At 42.4% G+C, this 23,872-nt stretch overlaps 1 protein-coding gene and 1 long non-coding RNA gene across 3 annotated transcripts in view; one reads left to right on the forward strand and one right to left on the reverse strand.

Annotated features, from left to right (window-relative positions):
- LOC132834835 (uncharacterized) overlaps positions 1 to 5,539 on the reverse strand; it is a 27,518-nt gene extending 21,979 nt beyond the window's left edge. The window contains exon 1 of the long non-coding RNA XR_009647251.1: positions 5,441 to 5,539. This is a non-coding gene — a long non-coding RNA (uncharacterized LOC132834835). The remainder of the gene's footprint in view (positions 1 to 5,440) is intronic.
- Positions 5,458 to 22,753, forward strand: ttc32 (tetratricopeptide repeat domain 32). Of its 2 annotated transcripts, none has more exons than XM_060853889.1 (3): positions 5,458 to 5,701; positions 14,954 to 15,120; positions 19,813 to 22,321. In XM_060853889.1, exons 1-3 carry the CDS (start codon positions 5,583 to 5,585, stop codon positions 19,941 to 19,943), a joined length of 417 nt encoding a protein of 138 aa, XP_060709872.1. In that variant the 5' UTR covers positions 5,458 to 5,582; the 3' UTR covers positions 19,944 to 22,321. The 2 variants fall into 2 exon arrangements, with proteins under 2 accessions (XP_060709872.1, XP_060709881.1); XM_060853898.1 differs by lacking the exon at positions 19,813 to 22,321 and adding an exon at positions 22,448 to 22,753 and having other exon boundaries at positions 5,461 to 5,701.
- The last annotated feature ends 1,119 nt before the right edge of the window (positions 22,754 to 23,872 follow it).

A 23,872-nucleotide genomic window follows, 5' to 3' on the forward strand; every position in this document is an offset into this window, starting at 1 on the left:
CTGCTTTGTTTTTTCCTGTAACCATGTAATTCCTATCAGTGTCTGCCCAAACTATGCTTTAAAAATATAGGAAATTAGATGGAGTGCTCCAAATTCTACTGTTTGTTAAAAAAAAATCTTCACCTACTTCTATATTTTCTTTGGAGATGATTTGAAAGCAATGACCTGTGACCATTGACTGCTCACAAGGGAATAGTTTTACTCCAGCTACTCTACCTTGAAACCTCTTGGTAACATTATAACCTCCTCTGTTCCAAGTTAACAGTCTGATCTTTCCCAGCATATCCTCATAATTCAACTCACTTTTCTGTGGTAGCATTGTGATAAACCTTTTCTGTATCCTTTTTATAGAGTCACTGAAACACAAGAGGTGTTCAGCCCAATGACTTTGTGCTTCTCAGTAAAGTAATCAAATCAGTCCCATTTCCTCACCTATCCCCTTTCTCAGGCCTTTACATCTTTTCTGAAAGGCATGCCCAGAATTGTCCACAATACTCTGATTAAGACTGAAAACAAATTTATAAAATCATAGCATGGATGCTTTGCTTTTATATTCTACCCAAGTAGCCATTAACCTTTAAACATCTTATCAACTTGCTGTGCCACTTTAAAGAATTTACATTTATGCACACCAGCTTGTCTCTTCATTTACAGTTTTTAGAATCCTGACATTTTATTATTACTATCTTTCTGTATTAGTCCAAAGTGAATTACTTGGTAATTTTCCACGTTGAACTCCATCAGCTATACTTTAATCCATTTCAGCACTGTCTGTCTCATCATGAAGCCCGTAATCATGTGTCACCACCGACTCCTTAGCCAAGTTTTATATCATCTGCAAAACTTGTGACATTGTTCCCTGCACTCAAGTTTAGGCCATTTACAAAAATTGCAAAACATAATAAACCCAAAAGTGCCCTTTGAAGAACACCAATCATTGCAAACATGCATCCACTACCCCCATCCTTTGTTCTCACTGGGTCAATTTCTTATCCAAATCGCTGATTTTCCTTTAACACCTTGGCTCCTGGCTTCTTATTAAGCTTCCTCTATGTAACTTTAAGGCATTCAGCAAAGCTATTTTGTACATATTCCGCACTATGAATGTGTTTTGTTACCTCATCAAGTTAATCAGGCATGTTTTGCCTTTGACAAATCCATGTTGGTTCTCCTTGATTAATTTACGTCTTTCCAACAAAAATTATATTTGTCCCTCTAAGTTTTTCAATAACTTCCTTAATTAGCTTTATTAGTCAGTCATTTTCTGGTTTATCCCTCTTTTACTTGAACTGAATACCGGTAAATGTTAGCAATCCTCAGGTCCTCCATACTTTTGTCTCCATTATGTTGCCTACCTCCTCATATAACTCAGCTCATCCTACAGCTGAAATTTTCACCTCAGCCTTTGGAGAAGGCATCAGAAAAAATGCTGTAAATTTTAGTCATTTTAAAACTTTAATTTCTGTGTCATCTCAATTGGTATCCTGTAATAGCCCAGATCTGAGATTCTCAAGTCTCTCTAAATGTCCTCTTCTCCTTTTAGGGCCCATCTTCAATCCACTACCTTTTGACTTGGGCTCATATTTTACACATTTTTCCACGTTAAAAGATGCTACATAAAATAATAGCATTGTGTAACGGCTTAGTCAATTCACGTAACATTTGATGAATTTCCCTCATCGCTTTTCCAAAGAGAATTACATGAATGAATTTTGAACAAAGCTGAAACTTATGTGCATGACCTTTCTATTACAAGTAATTTATAGCAACTTAACCATAGGCAGAGAAATTGATTAGTTGATCAAATTATTCACAACAGTGGTTGGACAGAAAAATCACAAAACTGATGATATCTAAAAATATCCTTATCTATAAATATTAGCAGTTCACTTTATTAGAGGGTACTTGTACATCATTTCAATTGAGATTATTGACACTTGTTTTCTACAAAATGGAGTAATGAGATCATAAACATTTGTGATTTTTTTCCTCCTGTCAATAGTCATTGATCAGGAGAATGTAAAATACATTAACCTTTCATTTATCTTCTATAATCTGTACAATTTATTCAATACAGAGCGCAGTCTGAATCTTTAAAGTAGACAATTTTTGTATGAATCATATTATTTGGTACTTTGCCTTCCTTGTGTATTTCAATAAAATAATGAATTTACACTTGCATAAATGGATTGTTTTTAAATTAGTAGTGGATCAAGGGAGAGGCTGAATAGGCCGGGGCTATTTTCCCTGGAGTGTCAGAGACCAAGGGGTGACCTTTATAGAGGTTTATAAATCATGAGGGGCATGGATAAGGTAAACAAACAAGGTATTTTCTCTGGGGTGGGGAGTCCAGAACTAGAGGACATAGGTGAGAGGGGAAAGATTTAAAAGGGACCTAAGGGACAACCTTTTCACATTGAAGGTGATGCGTGTGTGGAATGAGCTGCCACAGGAAGTGTTGGAGGCTGGTACAATTACAGCACTTAAAAAGGCAAGGGGATGGGTATATGAGTAGGACAGGTTTAGAGGAACATGGGTTAAATGGGTCTAGGTCAGATTGGAATGGCTGGTCAGCACAAATGAGTTGGATTAAAGGGTCTGTTTCTGTGTCCTATGACTCAGACTGTAACTTCACCTTTTTGAACAGAAGGCCACAGGGATCCTGGTAAAGGATTCCAAAGTTATGCAGTTTTGAAGGTTTGGAGAGATATGAGCCAGAAGCAGGCAGGTGGGACTAGTTTAGTTTGCGATTATGTTCAGCATGGACTGATTGGACCAAAGGGTCTGTTTCTGTGCTATATGACTCTACGAATCTATGATTTTTAGTATGCAAAAAAGATCACTTAGCAGTCAGTTCAGAATTACTGACCGTGATTGAGTATACTGGATCAAGCATACAACAATGTGCGTCACAGTCCCTTGAGTGGATTTGATGAAATTCACAAAATCTGTTGTGCAAGGTAACTAATTTTAAGAAAACCTTTGAACAAATTAAGTTCACTGAAGTTTCCTCACTGATCTTTATGGACAACTTGTAAGAGTTTCAGATGTATGAACTAGGTTTCTTAGTCATGTTTTATGGTTGATTGATCGAAATCTCAAAATCATGTTGAATCACTATGTTGTAAACATGATAATAAAATGCTGTTTGGAATTAATCAAAATAGTACCTTGCTGTATGTTTTATTTTCCATATGCACATTATTTTATAGAATCTCTGGATATTTCTAGACATAATTTGGCTTGCTCATTTATTCTTCGTCAAAACTTTAAGATCTGGTATTTTGCATGAGCTGATTATGACCTACAGGAACACAATCCTTTATCCAAAAAGCTCCAAGATCCAAAGTTTTTCTTATGAAGTTTCTTTCTCCAGAGCAAGGTTGTTCGGTGTGCAAACTGTTAACCCAACTCCACATTCACTTGACCCACATCACTCAGATGTGACGTGGCGGTGTGGCCCCAGCACTGCAGGCATCTGTTCTGCCTCAGGTACTCACAGGTGCATCTGCTGTAAGTTTTGTTTACTTTACCATAGAACTGTCACTTATTTGGAAAACCAGCTGGCTCCGAGGGTTTCGGATAAAGGATTGTGCACCTGTACACTTAATTTTTCCTCGGAACTTCATTCTTCAACCTGGCAAGACAAATGTGTCACCAAATGTTAATAGTTTAAAGGTCAACATGCTCCACAGACAGCACTTTTAAATTTCAATGGAAAAACTTCTGAAATTTGACATAATTGCTTATGCCTAAAAGTTCTAATTCCAAATAGAAGATGGCATCAGTATGATATCGCAATTAAAAAAACTTGTCAGTCCAAGTGTCAAATAACATTTGTGTCACACAAGTGCCCAGCAGAGAAAGGAGTCAATGATAGGTGGAGATGGAGCCCAGAGAGACAGAACAGCATTGGGCTGACAAAGGGATGGGTTATGGTGAGGTGGAGAGAAAGAAAAGCTCCTACTGGGGACCATTAATAGGTAAAAATAGGTTGGTTGTGATGACAAGGCCTGGGCTTTGGGACTGGATAAAAGAGCATGGATGAAAGAGTTCAGATTCTAAAAATATTGAACTCTATAAGAGTTCTGAAGGTTGCAGGGTCTCCAAGCAGAAAATGATGTGCTGTTCTTCCAGAAAAAAAATCAGACATTGCTGGAAAAACTCAGCAGGTCTGGCAGCATCTGTGAACAGAAATCAAGAGTTAGCGTTTCTGGTTTGGTGACCCTCCCTCAGAGTTGTTCTTCCAGCTTGCACTGAGCCTCACTGGAGCACTTCACTAAGCCCGAGTCAGAAATGTTGGCCAAGGAACACAGTCATGCATTGAAGTGTTAGGCAACCAAAAACTCAGGTCACTTCCACAGGCAGAACATTAGGTATTCTACAAAGCAGTTACCTGCAAGGAACAAGTCAGGAGTGTGATAGATTCCATGTGCCCAAATGGGTTTCGCTCCAACAGCACTTAAGAAGCTTGAGTCCATCCTGGTCAAAGCAGCCCACTCATCCACCACCTTCAACATTTGCTTGCGCTGACACAGTAGGTATAACTGCAAGATCCACTGCTGTGACTCACCAAAGTTCCTTTAGTATTTTCTAAACCTGTGACCTCTGCCACTATAAGGCAGCAGATGTAGAGTCATAGAGTCAGGGATGTACAGCACGAAAACAGACCCTTCGGTTCAACTCATCCATGCTGACCAGATATCCCAACATAATCTAGTGCCATTTACCAGCACATTGACCATATCCCTTTAAACCCTTCCCTATTCATATAGCCATTCATATGCTTTTTAAATGCTGTAATTGTACCAGCCTCTTCCACTTCCTCTGGCATATTGAGAATTTTCAGGTAGTGATGTTCCCCCAAGGTTGTGACTTGGAATGATATCACCTCTCCTTCAGTCACTGGGTCAAAACCATGGAAACTCTTCTTCACCAACTTGTGTACCTCTATGGCCCAAGTACTGCAGTAATTTAAGGTTCTTCATTTGCAGGGATATGGGTCAGGAGCAGGAAGGTGGGACTGCAGTTCAGTTTGGGTTTATGTTCTGCACGGGCTAGTTGGTTTGAAGGGTGTGTTTTCGAGCTGTTTTGACTCAATGATATTTCCAACACTGCACACGTAAAGCAAACAAGTCCTGCTACAAACGGGATGTCCTAAAAGACGATATATAAATAATATAAATAAAATCTTAACTGCTTATGCAGTTTACCAGCAGTTTAACAGTTAGCAGCGCTGAGTTTAGGATGCACATGGAAATTCAGTTCTTATTTTTGTGTTTTGTGGAATTAAAATCTTAAACCTTTGCTAATATTTACCAACCAGAAAGGATCTGGAGGGGTCCTCTCGTATTGGTACAGACTACACTTTAAATGCAATCAATTAATGACGATATTTTGAAATAAAAATGCAAGGTTTCACTTCCCCCTTCAGTCTCACCTTCACAACAAGATTTGCTCGCGTTGCTTTGTGCGGTCACTGACAGAGAGTTACAGTGGATCAAGGCACAGAGCCGGAGTTAGCAACAAGAAAGTATTAGGTAATCCCGGAAGAAAGGCTATCTATTACAGGAAGGGGGAACATGGACTGTCGAGCTGCTCTGAGAGAAGCAGAAACCCAGTTCCAGAAACAGAACTTCGGGACTGCAGAAGAACTTTATACCCGGTTCATTCTACACTGCCCAGACGGTGAATGGAAAGAGTGAGTGAGTCTTAACCCTTCAGGCACAGGAGATTGGTAACAGAGACTTACTGTAGCGTGGAATCTTCCTCTGTACAGCTGTAAAAGGAACAAAACTGTAACTTCAGTGAAACTAGTAAACTGCAGTTCAGATTTAGGTATTTTGCAAATAACCTATATTTAGAGATATTATTAGCGACCTCTGGAGCAGGTGAAGTTAAACCTGTTCTTTTTTAATTTCAAAAGATGGGCTTTTTCATAGAATCCCCACAGCGTGAAAACAGGCCAATACGTCCACACCTACCCTCCAAAGAGCATCCCACCCAGACCCAAGCCCCTAACTTATTCCCAAGCTTCACCCACCTAGCCTGCACATCCCTGGACACTATGGGGCAATTTAGCACAGCCAATCCACCCTTACCTGCACATCTTTGGACTGTGGGAGGACACCAGAGCACCCATAGGAAACCTACTCAGACACGGGGAGAATGTGCAAACTCCACACACAGTCACCCGAGGCTGGAATCGAACCAAAATCCCTGGCGCTGAGGCAGCTGTGCTAACCACGGAGCCACCATGCCACCCTGCAATTTTCTTCATAAAAAAACTTTGTATATATACAGTCACAAATACAGGTCAGTTCTGCAATGTAATATGTCAAAGGAGCAAACAAATATTGGCGTTTGACTCTATCCAAACAAACCAAAGACATTTCTTAAACAGTCAAGACTATATTTACATGCATTGAGGCATAGGGGTGTTCAACAACTGAATGGACCCCTATTTAAATTCAACATGAAGACCTCAGATGGTGGTCTTTCCCCACTGCGCCTTGTCAGCAGCTGCCCCAAGCATTAGGGAGTCCCTCAGTACGTAGTCCTGGATTTTGTCAATCTTAAACCCAGCACTCTTGGTCAAGGGTAATGAAGCTACCACTGAGTCATAAGATTGAAGACCAGACTTCTACTTTGTACTCACTCCTCTGTACTCATTATTACTTCACTCCTCTGTACTCATTATTACTTCACTCCTCTGTACTCATTATTACTTCACTCCTCTGTACTCATTATTACTTCACTCCTCTGTACTTATTATTACTTCACTCCTCTGTACTCATTATTAGTGATCCTGATTATTCTCTCTCAATGCACCCCTTTATGTTGTTCGTCTTTTTTCACAGATTCCCTTCAATTTGGAAACAGGCCCTTTGGCCCAACAAATCCATACCGAGCCTCCAAAAAATAACCCACCCAGACTCATTCCCCTACTCTATATTTTTCCCCTGACGAATGCATTTAACCTACACATCCCTGAACATTATGGGCAATTTAGCATGGCCAAATCACCTGACCTGCACATCTTTGGACTGTGGGAGGAAACTGGAGCACCCGGAGGAAAGCCATGCAGCCAGAGGGAGAACGTACAAACTCCACACGCAGTCGCCTGAGGCTGGTGCTGAAACACAGAGCCACAGCGCCACTGTGTAAATGCCATTATTTGTACCACTTTCAATTTCAGATACTGTATTTACTACCAATGATTCAATTTCCTCTGCACTGGAGGGACCTAAAGGCTGATGGACCGATGGTTTTAGTTTGAACATCTCCATCAGAGGCAAGTGGGTCCATGACCATTTCAAATGCATGAATCCACACCCACTGACTGCTGTCTGTCTCCTGCTGTAATAAAGCTGGATAGAAGCAGAAAGAATAGAATCATAGAGTCCCAGTGGCGTGGAAGCAGGCCATTCAGCCCATCAAGTTCACACCGACCGTCTGAAGAGCATCCCACCTCCCTGCCCAATCCCTGTTACCCTGGATTTCCCCAAGGGTAATCCAGCTAACCTACAAATCCTGGACATTAGGTGGATGCTAAAATGCCCATAATCTGCACATCTTCAAATAGCACACTCTGTCTTTTGGTAATAATTGTTTTAAAATTTTAGATCAAGCAACAACATCGACAATTAAGATCACAACCACTGCTGTCATTTTGTTCAGGCAGACTGCCTGGTAATAATTTAGTTGTTTCCTTCACTGGACCAATCTTTTGTTTCATTTATTGCTCTGTCCATTTTCCCTCAAAACATCACCTTTTGACAATTAATTCCTCCAACCTTCAGCCTGTTCTAAACTTTACATTTTATTCTCCCCTGCACCATCCTACATTTCATTTTCCCCCATCTCTTCCTCATATTTTTATAAACTTAGTACCTATTTACAGAGGAACCTCAATTATCTGGCATCCAATTATCTGAATTTCAGATTATCTGGCAAGATATCAAGGTCCCGTTGCTTAGCTACACTGTGTTGTCCTGCATTCGATTAACTGAACGTTTGATTATCCGACAAAATACTCCTTGCCCATATCGTTTAGATAATCGAGGTTCCTCTGTATCTTTTCCAGTTCTGACAAAAACGTCACAGACCTTTAAATGTTATATATCATTCTCTCTGCTCAGAACTGTCCAATGTTTCCAGCATTTTCTGTTTTTATTATATATTGACATTATTTTTGTTCCTCTACTTTCTAAACTGAATGGAAAAATATTCTGAGGGACACAATTTCCATGTGGAGAGGCAAGGATTGATCAAGGATAGTCAGTGTGTCTCTGTAAGTGGCGGTCATATCTCAACTTTGATGATGGAATTTAAGGAGATGATGACATGGGTGGATAGTGCAGTGAATGCAGTCTACATGGACTTTATTAAAGATTTTACCAAGATGTCATGGGAGAGGGTAATGGTCAAAGTTTATCTTTGCGACTAGAAACCAGTGTCTATTAGCACACTTCAGCATTCTGTTCCATGTCCCTTAATGTTTGTCGTGCACGTTAATAACTCGACATGCATGTAGGGGTTGGTTCAGTAAGTTCACACATGACATCAAAAATTGGTGATGTGGTAAATGCAAGGGAGGAATGCCTTAGACTATGGGACAACATAGATGGGTTTGTCAGATATGCATAATAATGAAAAATGGAATTTAATTCTGAAAAGAGAGTGACTTGAGAAAATTAACAAGAGGTGTACGTGATGAGGTGTGGTAGTATCCTAGAAGATACAGAGAGCCTTTGTGGTGCACGTACATACATCCTTGAAGGCAGCAGGGCAGGTCTATAAAGGTAGATAAGAAATCAGCTGGGATACTTATATTCAATGCCCTTGATTAATAAAGGCAGGAAGGTTATGGTGGAGCTGTAGAAGACATTGGTTAGGTCACAGCAGGAGCAAGGTGTGCTGTTCTAGTCATCATGTAATGTTAAAATATTAAATGGGACTCTCTCTCTGGACATTAATGTAATATTAAAGGGTTAAACTGTACTGACTGAACATTCTGGAAGTGGGTGGGGATGACATTCATGCAGGAATGTGGATGACCCCCACTCCATTTCGACAGTCATTTGCTACTACTCCCCCTACTATTATCAAATTAAACTGTCAATCATTCAATCTCTTCCATTCAGAAGTTCAGTCATAGCCATCCCCAGGAGCTAGGTATGTCACACCTGCATTGTCTTCGGGAATCCCTGAGTCAGGAAATCGTTTGCATAACAATTCCCCAGGAATAGAGCATTTACATTTACAATATCTCTGAGGATGATCTCATCCACGCATTATACCTAGAGTAATGTGACTGTTAGGGAGTGGCTGGGGGCAGTCTTAAGTGGCCTGTGACTGTGAGGGAGTGGTCAGAGTATCTGTGAGCATGACCCAACTGAACTGTATAAAGGGGATCTGTATTCTTTGTTCAGGGCCTCACTTTGACTTGACTTTGCACACCTGCAAAAAGGGTCAAAGGGGGTCACTGAGCTTGTACAGGCTTTAATAAACTTTTCGGTGTGTGCAAATTGCACCTCGTGTGAAACCTCAGGAAAAGAACCTAACAATCATACCACAGGAAGGATGCGATTGCACTGTGGAGGGTGGAGAGGAGATTCACATGGAACATGCCTGGGCTGGAGTATTTCAGCCAAGAAGTGAGATTACTTATGGGTTGTTTTCGTTAGAGCAGCGTAGAACAAAGACAACAAAGAACAAAGAAAGTTTACAGCCCAGGAACAGGCCCTTCGGCCCTTCAAGCCTGAGCCAATCCAAATGTACTGTCTAAACCTGTCGGTCAATTCCTAAGCATCTGTATCCCTCTGCTCCCCATCTACTCATGCATCTGTCCAGACGCATCTTAAATTAATCTACCATGTCTGCCTCTACCACCTCTGCTGGCAATGCGTTCCAAATGCCCACCACCCTCTGTCTGAAGTACTTGAAGCGTGCATCCCCCTTAAACTTTCCACTTCTCACCTTGAAAGCATGACCTCTGGTTACTGAATCCTTCACTCTGGGAAAAAGCTTGTCTCTATCCACCCTGTCTATACCCTTCATGATTTTGTAAACCTCAAACAGGTTCCCCCCCCCCCCCCCATCTTCTTTTTTCTAGTGAAAATAAACCTAACCTACTCAACCTCTCCTCATAGCCTAGCACCTTCCATACCAGGCAACATCCTCATAAACCTTCTCTGCACCCTCTCCAAAGCGTCCACATCCTTTTGGTAATGTGGTGACCAGAACTGTACACAGTATTCTAAATGCGGCTGAACCAATGTCTTGTATAATTTCAACATGACTTGCCAGCTCTTATACTCAATCTTTACTCAATACCCTGTCCAATGAAGGCAAGCATACCATACGCCTTCTTGACCACTCTATCCACCTGTGCAGCAACCTTCAGGGTACAATGGACCTGCACTCCCAGATCTCTCTTCCCATCAACTTTTCCCAAGGCTCTTGCGTTCATTGTATAATACGTTCTAGAATTAGTCTTGCCCAAATGCATCACCTCACATTTGTCTGGATTGAAATCCATCTGCTACTTTTCCGCCCAACTCCCCAGTCTATCCATATCCTCCTGTATTCTTTGACAGTCCCTTATGCTTTCTGCTACTCCACCAATCGTCATGTCATCTGCAAACTTGCTGATCATACCAACAGTGCCCTCTTCCAGATCATTGATGTATATTACAAACAACAGTGGCCCCAGCACTGACCCCTGTGGAACACCATTGGTCACCTTTCTCCATTTTGAGAAACTCCCTTCAACTACTACTCTCTGTCTCCTGTTGCTCAGCCAGTTCTTTATCCACCTAGCCAGAACACCCTGCACACCATGTGACTTCACTTTCTCCATTAATCTACCATGGGGAACCTTATCAAATGCCTTACTAAATTCCACGTATATGACATCAACAGCCCTTCCTTCATCTATCAACTTGGTCACTTTCTCAAAGAACTCTATTAACTTGGGTAGGCACGATCTTCCCCACACAAAACCATGTTGCCTATCACTGATAAGCCCATTTTTTTCTAAATATAAATAGTTCCTATCCCTCAGTACCCTCTCCAACAACTTTCCCACCACCGACATCAGGCTCACTGATCTGTAGTTACCCAGAATATCCCTACTTCTCCAGGGGGACAACATGAGCAACTTTCCAGTCCTCCGGCACTTCACCTGTATTTAAGGATGCCACAAAGATATCTGTCAGGGCCCCAGCTATTTCCTTTCTCACCTCCCTCAGCAACCTGGGATAGATCCCATCCGGTCCTGGGGATTTGTCCACCTTAATAACCTCTAGCCTAACCAACACATCTTCCCTACTTATGTCAACATGATCCAGACTAATCAAACTTCTACCTTTAATCTCAAGATTCATCACGTTCCTCTCCTCAGTGAACAATGATGCAAAGTAATCATTCAGAATCTGAACCATTCTCTCAGGTTCGGCACACAGCCTTCCTTCATTATCTTTTAGTGGACCAATCCTTTCTCTAGTTACCTGCTTGCTTCTTACGTAAGAACAAAATGCTTTGGGGTTCTCCTTAATTTCACTCACTAAAGCTATTTCATAACCCCTTTTTGCCCGCTTGATTCCTCATTTAAGATTTGTTCTACTCTTCCGATATTCCTCAAGGGCCCATTCTGTTCTTAGCTGCCTCGACTTTCTGTACGGTTCCCTTTTCCTCTTGGTTAGTCGTACAATTTCTCCTGTCAGCCACAGTTCACGAACCTTGCCCTTCCTATCCTTTGCCTTCAACGGGACATGCCTATCCTGCACTATCTTTGAAAGCCTCCCACATCTCAAACGTGGACTAACCTTCAAATAGCTGTATCCAATCCACATTCCCCAGCTCCTGCCTAATTTTCATATAATTGGCCTTGGTCCAGTTTAGTGCTCTTCCCTTAGAACCACTCTCATCTTTATCTACGAGTATTCTAAAACTGACAGAATTGTGGTCACTGTTCCCAAAGAAATCCCCCACCGCAACATCTACCACCTGTCCTGGCTCGTTCCGTAGTACCAGGTCCAATATGGCCGCTTTCCTTGTCGGACTATTGACATGCTGCTCTAGAAAATTCTCCTGGATGTTTCTTACAAATTCTATCCCATCCAGACCTCCGACGTGAAGTGTATCCCAGTCAATGTTGGGAAAATTAAAATCTCCCATCACCACTACCCTATTGCCTCTACATGTTTCCATAATCTGTTTACCTATTTGTTCTTCTATCTCACGCTCACTGTTGGGAGGGCTGTAATACAGCCCCAACAATGTAACTGCACCCTTCTTATTTCTCAGCTCCATCCATAATGCCTCACTACTCAAGCCCTCCATAGTGTCCTCCATTAGCACAGCCATGATATCATCCCTGACCAGCAACTCCACCCCCCCCCCCCTTACTTCCCTCCCTGTCCTGTCTGAGCGTCTATATCCTGGAACATTTAGTTGCCAATCATCATGCCCTTCCTTCAACCAAGTCTCTGCGATTGCAATAACGTCACACTCCCAGACACCAATCCAAGCCCTAAGTTCATCTGCCTTACACACTGTACTCCTTGCATTAAAGTAGATGCATTTCAGGCCACCAGTTCTTTTGCGCTCACCTGCTCCCTGCCTACTCTTCCCTTTATTAATGTTATCTTCATGATTCTTACAGTCTCCAGTCTCCACCTCGCTGCCTACTTGTTTTCTCTTCTGGTTCCCAGCTCTCTGCCACATTAGTTTAAAACCTCCCCAACAGCAGTAGCAAAAGCTCCCCCAAGGACATTGGTTCCAGTCTGGTTCAGATGTAGACCGTCCATTTTGTAATAGTCCCACCTTCCCCAGAACTGATCCCAATGTCCAACAAATCTGAACCCCTCCCTCCTACACCATCTCTCCAGCCACGTGGTCATCCTGCCTATTTTTTCATTTCTACCCTGGCTAGCACATGGTAGTAATCCCGAGATCAATATCTTTGAGGTCCTCCCCTTTAACCTCTCTCCTAGCTTCCTGAATTCTTATTTCAGGACCTCATCTCATTTTCTACTTATATCGTTGGTGCCTATATGCACCAAGACAATTGGCTATTCACCCTCCCCTTTTAGAACGCTCTGCAGCCGATCGGTGACATCCCTGACCCGAGCACCTGGGAGGCAACATACCATCCAGGAGTCATGTTTTCTGCCACAGAACCGCCTATCTACTCCCCTCACAATAGAATCCCCTCTGACTATGGCCCTACGAGTCTTTTTTCCGCCCTTCTGAACAGCAGTGCCTACCACGGTGCTGTGATCTTGAGAACTGCTACCCTTCCCTGGTGAGCCATCTCCCCCAACAGTATCCAAAACAGTGTACCTGTTTTGGAGGGAGATGACCGCTGGGGACACCTGCACTGCCTTCCTATTCTTTCTCTGTCTTTTGGTCACCCATTCACTGTCTCCCTCAGCAAGTCTAACCTGGGGTGTGACCAGTTCACTAAATGTGCTATCCATGACCTCCTCAGCATTGCAGATGCTCCACATTTTCCTGCTCCTCGGATGCTGCCTTACCTGCTGTGCTTTTCCAGCACCATTCTAATCTAGACTCTGGTTTCCAGTATCTGCAGGCATTGTTTTTACCTGCTCCACAGTGAGTCCATCCGCAGCTTCAGAGCTTGTTGACGGTCAAACAAGAGCTGCAGCTGGACACACTTCTTGCGAGTGTAAGGGTCAGGAACGTCAACCACGTCCCTGAGCTCCCACATCAAGCAAGAATCACATGCCATGGGTCTGAGGTCCCCTGCCATTTTAAGCTAGCTTTGTATGAACTAACTAAACCCCCAAACCATGCACTTAACTATATGAAAAAGAAAGATAAAGAAAAAAAATAAAAGCCTTACCTTACAGAGTTTTTTCTTCCAGTTAGAGGAGGGGGGGGGGGGGGCGGTGCGGAAGGGAGATACTACACGTGTAGTATCTCAGGTTTAGCCACTGCCCAAATATAAATTAAGCCCTAACCTTTCCAGCAGCCCTCGCTTCACTCCTCCTTCTCTCCTCGCTGCTCTGTCAAAATGGAGGCTGAGGGAGACATGATTGAACTGTGAGAAATTACAAGGGGCAGATTTAGGAAGAAATTACTTTCCCCTTGGTAGAGGGACTAATAACTGGGGGAGGGGCATAGATTTAAGGTAAAAGGCAGGAGAGTAAGAAAGGATTTAATGAAAAATGTTTCAACTCAGCTAGTAGTCCGAATCTGGATTTAAGTAGTATTTAGAGGATCATATGTTGCAGCAGTAGTGTTCCTACCTCTGAGCCAGAAGTCCCACCTGAAGAATTGGAATATCATAACACATCCCTGATCATTAAAAATATCTGCTGGATGATGGGCCCAGTGGTGGAAAATGGGACTTGAGTAGATAGGTGCTTGATAACAGACTCAGTCACAATAGACTGAAAGGCCTCCTTTGTGATGAAAAACAATATTTCCCAAACAGTTGTTCATCTTGACGTTCTGTTGAATATTTATTGAGCAAACTGACTTTTTTTGAAGTGAATAAACCAATAAGAATCACATTTAACTTCTGCTTTCAGTCTCTATCTGAACAAAAGATGATTAGACGTTTCCTAATCCCAATCACTCGGATTCAGTTTCTTAAATTCTACCTAAGTCTACCTCATAAGAAGGCACACAATGCATTTGATCCACAGACAAGGTGATAAGTTTCTGAGTTGGCTCATCTACCAAACCGAAAATGTGTTGCTGGAAAAGCGCAGCAGGTCAGGCAGCATCCAAGGAACAGGAGATTCGACGTTTCGGGCATAAGCCCTTCTTCGGGCCTCATCTACCAAACTACACACTTGAAGTTTGACTGCACATGGCATGATTTTCCAACCATTTAATAGTCAGAAAATTACAACACAGCATTTAAGATTGATGCTAGTAAAGATGTCTTACTAATGTTGCTGTTTCTCTTGTTCAGTAAATGCTGTGCCGAGGACCTGGCTAATGCATACAACAACAGAGGACAAATCAAGTACTTAAGAGTAGATTTTTACGAAGCTATGGATGATTACACATCAGCAATTCAAATCAAAGAAGATTTTGAAGTTGCTTATTATAATCGAGGATTGATACGTTACAGACTAGGTAACATTTCATGTTTACAGTGTTTCCCCAGTAGAATATTGAAACTAATTGTTAGATTAGATTGTCAATCGTTTATAAACATCGACTGTTTTAAAATTGCCTTTAACTTTTATTTCACGGTATGTATGATCACATGGGGGATTGGTCACTGGACCTGATACGTTAACTCTGACTTCTCTCCACAGATGCTACCAGACCTACTGAGCTTTTCCAGCAATTTTGAGTTTTGTTGACATTGGAAAAGATGGTTTTGCCTTCCACTTGTGCCCTGTGCTGTAATTGCATTGGTTCTGACCAAATGTCATTCAGTGCCTGTTTTTGTATGGATGCCCCAGAAAGCACCTCCAGTTGATCACATTAATACCAACTCTCATTTCTGCAAAGAATGAACCTTTGTAATGTTATTTTTCCAAGAAATTTCTAAATAAATATCCTATTTATCTGAAACTTTCAATTCCAACCCCATGGTTGTATTGTTAGAATAGTGACTGCCTCTTCAGTCACCAATATCCTAGACCCATCACCGGCTGAAACAGCATCATTTCATTGAAGCTTGAGCTTAATACACAGGGTCCAAAAGGAGCAGAGATCAACACTGATAAATCCAGTGGCTCTTCCATTTCAACCAAGTCACCTGAACTAAGTGGTTACTTCAGAGAAACATTCCATCCTCTTTAAAGAAGGACAGACAAGAAAAAGATACAACTAAAATAAAACATTCACACCTCAGTTCGAGACTTAGAAGTCATGAATATGAACATAATTCAGCTCATTTTTAAAGAAATGTTCAAATTCAGAAGAAATCCAGAGCTCTCCAAGAAGATAATGGCATTAATCTTCTAGGTAGTTTTACCGGTTGTATTTTTTGCAGAGTTGAGTCTGAATTCTTGCCAGGGAAGGCACAGCAAAAATGATTTGATGTAACCAGTAGATCACCTCCGATCCTTGGAGTCCAAGTATCCTTCTCTTGTTTTATGCATAAGTATACCCAATGGAAATCACAGTAAACTGTTGAGACGTGGAAACTGGTAAGGTCAATTAGTCAGTGGATGGAGTGTGAATGTTAGAGTGTAGACCAGAAAAACATGAATGAGGATTCCAGACAGCCCATGCAACAATTGGATCCAAAATTAGGAGATCTGTTCAGAAACAAAGTGTCGCCTATCTTATCTTTTCCATTCTAGATCATAACTTGATCAGAGAAGGGCGAAGATATTGAAAAATGTACCATTTCTTACTTTTAATTGCTCTATCCTTACTTTTAATTAATCAGTTGTTTGCTTTGGCAAAAAAGTTAGAAGAATAGAAAATTACTATCACGTGTACTTTTACCCAAAAAGTCTGACAAGTCGTCCCACCATGGCACCTACAATCAACAGCAAGCTGAGTAGGATTGCAAGGTGCAGAGGTATCTAAGTACAGCAAGTAACTAAAAAAGGTTAATGGAACGCTATAGTTTATGTCAAGGGGAAAGGAGTACAAAGTAAGGGGATTATATGTCAGAGCAATAGTGCGATCACAGCTTATTTATGGGAGGATGTAAGTGTGTTGGCGATGGTTTTTGGGGGTGCATGGAATTGGAATAAGCGGCTTGTTTTATGAGGGAACGTTAGAGAGACTGAGGTCATTTTCACTGGAGTTCAGCAAAGTGTGAAGTGTGAGTTGACTTGACAAAAGGGGTCACTTTTTAAAGACCCAAAGTTGTCCTTTTAGAAGAGAGATCAAAGAATTGTTTTCCCATCGAGGGTTGAGAGACTTTGGAACTCGGCCTCGGAGGGCAACAGAGGTGAAGTCATTGAATATTTTAAGAAGATGCATTCCTGTTAGACAAGACAATCAAAATCTGAGGTAAATGGGAATGTAGAATTCGAAGCACCACTCTGATTTTATGGAATGTTAGATGTTGGCCCAGGGATCCAAATGGCCTAACTTCCAACTCGCATTTGTGTAAAATTCTGAATTTTTCAATTGCTAACTCTAACTTCTACGTCTCTTCACTGGACCTGCCTCCGGAATGTTATGACCTCACATTTTTCCAAATTCTTGTTTCCTTTTGACAGCTCTGAATTCTTCCAAGGCCTGATCACCTAAAACTCAACACATTGGTGTCATATTTTGGGAGGAATCTTCCTACATCTTCTACTTCTGAACAGATCAAACATAAAAAATGGTTTCATAAGCAGTTGTTTATCCAATTCTACCCTCCAACCTTTCACAATACGTTTTTCTCTAATTTGTTGATTTTCTAAAAATCCGAACTCCTCTGAATATGTGTTCCATTCCTTTTATAATCTAAAACATATTGTCCTGAATGTTCTCTTCCTTCCTACGTTTCCAGTGTGCTGATATCATTTACACAGTCTTGCATTTTGTAGCACACTCCTCTGTCCACATTTATTTTCACTTGTTTCTCTTTTATTAAACTGGGAGGTTCCAAACTGCCATTTCCCAATTTATTGTATTTTTTTCCTTCAGCTTTGATTATGTCCTATGTTTTATACCTGATGTCTTGTTCCTTATTGAGCAGCTGAGATCTACAAAGACTACAATACTGAAAATGTGGTGCTGGAAAAGCACAGCAGGTCAGGCAGCATCCAAGGAGCAGGAGAATCGACGTTTCGGGCATAAGCCCTTCTTCAGGAATGAGGAAAGTGTGTCCAGCAGGCTAAGATAAAAGGTAGGGATGAGGGACTTGGGGGAAGGGTGTTGGAGATGCAATAGGTGGAAGGAGGTCAAGGTGAGGGTGATAGGCCAGAGTGGGGTGGGGACGGAGAGGTCAGGAAAAAGATTGCAGGTTAGGAAGGCGGTGCTGAGTTCAAGGGATTTGACTGAGACAAGGTGGGGGGAGGGGAAATGAGGAAACTGGAGAAATCTGAGTTCATCCCTTGTGGTTGGAGGGTTCCTAGGCGGAAGATGAGGCGCTCTTCCTCCAACCATCATGTTGCTATGGTCTGGCGATGGAGGAGTCCAAGAACCTGCATGTCTTTGGTGGAGTGGGAGGGGGAGTTGAAGTGTTGAGCCACAGGGTGGTTGGGTTGGTTGATCTGGGTGTCCCAGAGGTGTTCTCTGAAACGTTCTGCAAGTAGGAGGCCTGTCTCCCCAATATAGAGGAGGCCACATCAGGTGCAGCGGGTGCAGTAAATGATGTGTGTGGAGGTGCAGGTGAATTTGTGGTGGATATGGAAGGATCCCTTGGGGCCTTGGAGAGAAGTAAGGGAGGAGGTGTGGGCGCAAGTTTTGCATTTCTTGCGGTTGCAGGGGAAGGTGCCGGGAGTGGAGGTTGGGTTGGTGGGGGGTTTAGACCTGACGAGGGAGTCACGGAGGGAGTGGTCTTTTCGGAACGCTGATAGGGGAGGGGAGGGAAATATATCCCTGGTGGTGGGGTGTGTTTGGAGGTGGCGGAAATAACGGAGGATGATATGCTGTATATGGAGGTTGGTGGGGTGGTAGGCGAGGACCAGTGGGGTTCTGTCCTGGTGGCGATTGGAGGGGCGGGGCTCAAGAGTGGAGGAGATGCGGTGGAGAGCAGCATCGATCACGTCTGGGGGGAAATTGCGGTCTTTGAAGAAGGAAGCCATCTGGGTTGTACAGTATTGGAACTGGTCCTACTGGGAGCAGATGCGGCGGAGATGAAGGAATTGGGAATATGGAATGGCGTTTTTACAGGGGGCAGGGTGGGAGGAGGGGTAGTCTAGGTAGCTGTGGAAGTCAGTCGGTTTATAGTAAAGGTCCGTGTTGAGTCGGTCGCCCGAGATAGAAATGGAAAGGTCTAGGAAGGGGAGGAAGGAGTGGATGAATTGTTCAACCTCCTCGTGGGAGCACAAGGCAGCGCCGATACTGTCATCGATGTAGCGGAGGAAAAGGTGGGGGTGGTGCCAGTGTAGCTGTGGAAGATGGACTGTTCCACATATCCTACAAAGAGACAGGCATAGCTGGGGCCCATATGAGTGCCCATGGCTACTCCTTTGGTTTGGAGGAAGTGGGAGGATTGGAAAGAGAAGTTATTCAGGGTGAGGACCAGTTCAGTCAGTCGAAGGAGGGTGTCAGTGGAAGGGACTGGTTGGTCAGGCGGGAAAGGAAGAAGCGGAGGGCTTTGAGTCCTTCGTGATGGGGGATGGAGGTGTACAGGGACTGGATGTCCATGGTGAAGATAAGGCATTGGACACCTGGGAAGCAAAAATCATGGAGGAGGTGGAGGGTGTGGGTGGTGTCCCGAACGTGGGTGGGGAGTTCTTAACCAGCAATCTTCTTCCTGACCTCTCTGTCCCCACCCCACTCCGGCCAATCACCCCTCACCTTGACCTCTTTCCACCTATCGCATCTCCAATGCCCCTCCCCCAAGTCCCTCCTCCCTACCTTTTATCTTAGCCTGCTAGACACACTTTCCTCATTCCTGAAGAAGGGCTCATGCCTGAAACGTCGATTCTCCTGCTCCTTGGATGCTGCCTGACCTGCTGCACTTTTCCAGCAACACATTTTCAGCTCTGATCTCCAGCATCTGCAGTCCTCACTTTCTCCTCAAAGACGACAAAACTACAACTTTGGTTCTTCATTTGATTGAAACAGTTAATATTTGTTGGGAGTGACCACTACATTGTTTTTGTGGAGCTGCAATGTTCTGTCCTCATGTTAATGTTACTTTCCACTGTGTTATGTGGCACTATTATCTTCTTAATGGGAAATTTTGAACAGGTCTAGCAATTGAAGACTGCATCCATCAGCAGCAGCAACAGACTTGTGCTCCAATAGAATCTGAAATCTCATGGCCTGGTATATTCCCACTCAATCATTACCATCAAGTCAGGGGATCAACCCTGTTCTAATGAAGACCGCAGAAGCAGACCCAGGAGTAGCAAAAGGAATACCCAAAATGATGATGTCAATCTGGTGAAGCTATCAAACAGGACTGTGTGTACGCCAAACTGCACAAGTAGCAAGTGATACACATAACAAAGCAAATCCACGACAAATGGATCAAATCCAAACTCTACAGTACTGCCACGACCGTGAAAGCTGTTGGATAATGATACAACTCACTGGAGATATTTGTAGAGTCTCCTCCTCCCAAAGATGGGGAAGCCCAGCAAATTATTGCAGAATAGAAAGCTGGAGTAGTAGTCGCAGCCTTCAGCCAGAACTGCCAAGTGGATGATTCACGTCAGCCTCTTCCTCTGGAGGTCCCCAACATCACACATCTCAGTATTCAGCCAACTTGTTTCACTCTACAGGATATTGCAAGAACTATGGGTCCTAACAACATTCCGACAACAGTACTGAAGACTTACGGTCAAAGACTTGTCGCTCCCCTAGCCAAGCTCTCCCAACACGTTTACCAATGCTGACATCTACCTGACGATGTGAAAAATTGCCCAAGTATGTCCATTACACAAAAATCCAGTCTGGCTAATTACTGGATTACCCTATCGGTCTACTCTTGATCATCAATAAAGTGACGGAAGGTGTTATCAACAGTGTTATCCAGCAGCACCTGCTCAGTGACGCCCAGTTTGGATTTTGCCGGAGCCAGCCAGCTCCTCACTGGATTGGTCCATGTTCAAACCAAGCCCACGAAGAGCTGAATTCCAGAGGTGAGGGGTGAGAGTGACTGCCCCTATATCAAAACCACATTTACCAGAGTGTGACATCAAGGGGACTGAGCAAAACACAAGGCGCTGTGATTCAATAGGAATGATATCTATTGGTTGGAGTCATGCCTGGCCCATAGGAAGATGGTTGTGGTTGTTGGAGGTCAGTCATCTCCACTCTATTACGTCTCTGCAGGAGCTCCCCAGGATAATGTTCTAGGCCCAATTATCTTTAGCTGTTTCATCAATGACCTTCCCTCCATCATAAGGTCAGAAGTGGGAATGTTCATTGATGATTACCCATGTTCAGCACCATTCACGACTCCTCAATCAATGTCTAATTGCAGCAAACATAGTCAATATCTAAGCTTGGGTGACTAGTGGAAAGTAAAACTCATGCCACATGAATGCTAGGTAATGAGAATATAACATTACTCCTTGACATTTAGCGGCATTGCCAACATTGAATCTCTACTATCAACATTGTGGGCATTACCATTGATTAGAAACTGAACTGGTCTTTTAAAGTCAGAGATTAAGGTTCCTGCAGTGAGTAACTCACCTCAAGAAACCTGACACCATCTAGTTCAAAATAGTGTGCTTGATTGACAACACATCCATAAGCATTCACTCCTTCCACCCGGCTCAGTAGCACCAGCATGTACCATCTACAAAATGTGTTGTAGAAATTCACCATGGCTGTTTAGATAATACCTTCCAAACCAGGCTCACTAGCTTCTAGAAGGACAAGGGGAGCAGATACATGGGAACACCCCCATCTGCAAGTTCCCCTCAGAGCCACTCACCATCCTAACTTGGAAATATATTGTTGTTCCTTCAGTGTTGCTGGATCAAACATTTTGAAACTTGCTCCCCAATAGCATTGTGGGTTTACCTAGACCAAATGGACTGGATTGGTTTAAGGCAGGAGCGCACTGCGGCCTTCCTAAGGACACTTGAGGATAAGCAATAAATGCTGACGCAGCCAACAGTGCCCAATATTTAAAAAAAGTAATGTTCAGTGTCAGCTTCTGTATATTAAAACTGCTCTTGGCAATCCTGAGAGAGTACAGTCTACCATCTAGTGGCTAGGTAGTGGTTTGTTATGAACCATGTGTGCAAATGAGTTAGAATGGGCATGGAGTTCACTTTGATTAAAGCAACTGTGCATTTGTTTACAGATATTTCTGCTTGAAATATATTGAGTTGAAAATGCAGTTTGTTTCTTGCCATTTCACTGCAAAAAAAGTCAAATGAGATTTCCCGATTAACATATGCAAAATGTATGCAAAAGCTTTCTGTAGTATCTTGCCATTTTCACTCAATAATACCCCTGAGTCCCCTTTTCAAGGCACATATGGGGGCTAATTTGGCTATATAATTGTCCCTTGGTGTTCAGAACCCTGGGATTCCTTAATTATTTGGGAATATCATTGCAACAAGTCAAGGAAGTAATCCACTGCACCCTTCTCAGAATGACTAGACATAGACCATGAATAAAGCCATACTGTGTCAGTAACATTCCACATTCAATTTTTTTTTAAAAAAAGACTTGTGTATTAACCTTTCATGTTTATTTCTATCAATAGGATTTTTAATTAAGAGTCTTCATTAAACACCACTTTCACATTTTCTGTGACAAAACTGCTGGAAATCTTAGAAGTTAGCAGTTATGAAAAAACATTATTCAGACATTATGTCAATCAAAAAACAAAATGACTTGCTATTTTTTTCCTTTATAGGACTTTTTGACCAGGCATTGAAAGACTTCAGGAAAACACTGACTTTGAATCCAGATTTTAAAGATGCCAGATTGAGTCTCGAACAGACACTAATAGATAAGAATGAAAAAGCAAGCAGAGGATACTAGAGATATGGTAGTTGGATTACAAACATTGGTTGGGTGTGTGTTACTTTTAACTTGTGTGTTTTATTTTTAAATTGTGTTCCCAAATAATCCTTAAGTTTAAAGTTTATGAATGTACATTTAATGCAAGCATTGCTGAGGAATTTAGAAATTTTATTATTAAATCCCACAGAAAATCTCACAGCTGGTCATTTTTATTTTTGAATCTGATGCTATTGCCTGTGAATCAATCCCAAACAAGGTTCTTTTCAGGAAGTGAACTGTATTTTTGGATTTGGAGGTGCCAGTGTTGGACTAGGGTGGACAAAGTTAAAAATCACACAACACCAGGTTGTAGTCCAACAGGTTTATTTGGAAGTAGTGCTTCCAAATAAACCTGTTGGACTATAACCCCTGGTTTTGAGTGATTTTTAACTGTATCTTTGGAGGTAGCCTGCATGTGTGTTGAACTTTGAGTGTAATGTACTCTCCAAGCTGGAGACAAGGACACCAGAATATCATGTCCCAAAATGATGTATACTCAGATGCATCTTTGTCACCACATTGTTGCAAGCCCAGATGAGACAGCGAGATTTATTTTATAATTGGCTAGGGACCATTAAGCTTTATTTTTAAAATGAACAGAGATCCAGGGGGCTTATGATGAGACTATAGCGTCGTGATACCTCTTATTAGGACAGACACCAATAAATTTTAAAACACAATGTTAGAACAGTAATACAACCTACAAAACATATACAACTTGGAATCCACCATGCAGAATTAATGTAGTAAAAATGGATATGATCAAAGACCCCACAGTGCACATCAAAATGCAAATATGATGAAGACAGATATTGCGAATTTCTCAGCAATTCTACCCGACATTAATTGAAACAATCGGTCATTAATTCTCAGCAAATTTCACAAGAAATTACACTTCTTCAAATTTCCTGATCTGGCCCCGAAACACTTCCTTCCTTTCTCTTTCCCACAAGAACTAATCCATCATGGATTGCCTCAACGTTCTAGATGATCTCCCTCCTTTCCTGAGTCTCTACTCCCTTGGACTCCAGCACTCATGAGTATACCTACAGATCTTCTGTAGCAGCTAGACTCAAAAATGAGCCAGTGCTGCCTGAGGATCCTCCCAGAGTTCCAATCTTGCTCAAGCAAATACTGTTTGAGAGCTTTCCGACCCAACTGTGTTCTGACCACACCCCCCACACCTTTCAGCTGTACTGTATTAATGCTTACAGAACACTGAGCTTCACACAGCTTCCACACCATTTTGCCAGCAACCCTTGCTCAAATGCCCTGA

This window comes from Hemiscyllium ocellatum, chromosome 3 (genome assembly GCF_020745735.1).
Source record: "Hemiscyllium ocellatum isolate sHemOce1 chromosome 3, sHemOce1.pat.X.cur, whole genome shotgun sequence".
Lineage (NCBI taxonomy): Eukaryota > Metazoa > Chordata > Chondrichthyes > Orectolobiformes > Hemiscylliidae > Hemiscyllium > Hemiscyllium ocellatum.

What these genes read in the sequence shown, in the direction of transcription:
- ttc32 (XM_060853889.1), top strand. Translation starts at nt 5,583, where the DNA reads ATGGACTGTCGAGCTGCTCTGAGAGAAGCAGAAACCCAGTTCCAGAAA. An exon ending in CCAGACGGTGAATGGAAAGA is followed by an intron (nt 5,702 to 14,953) that starts GTGAGTGAGTCT and finishes TCTCTTGTTCAG; the next exon opens with TAAATGCTGTGCCGAGGACC. An exon ending in ATTGATACGTTACAGACTAG is followed by an intron (nt 15,121 to 19,812) that starts GTAACATTTCAT and finishes AATTTTGAACAG; the next exon opens with GTCTAGCAATTGAAGACTGC.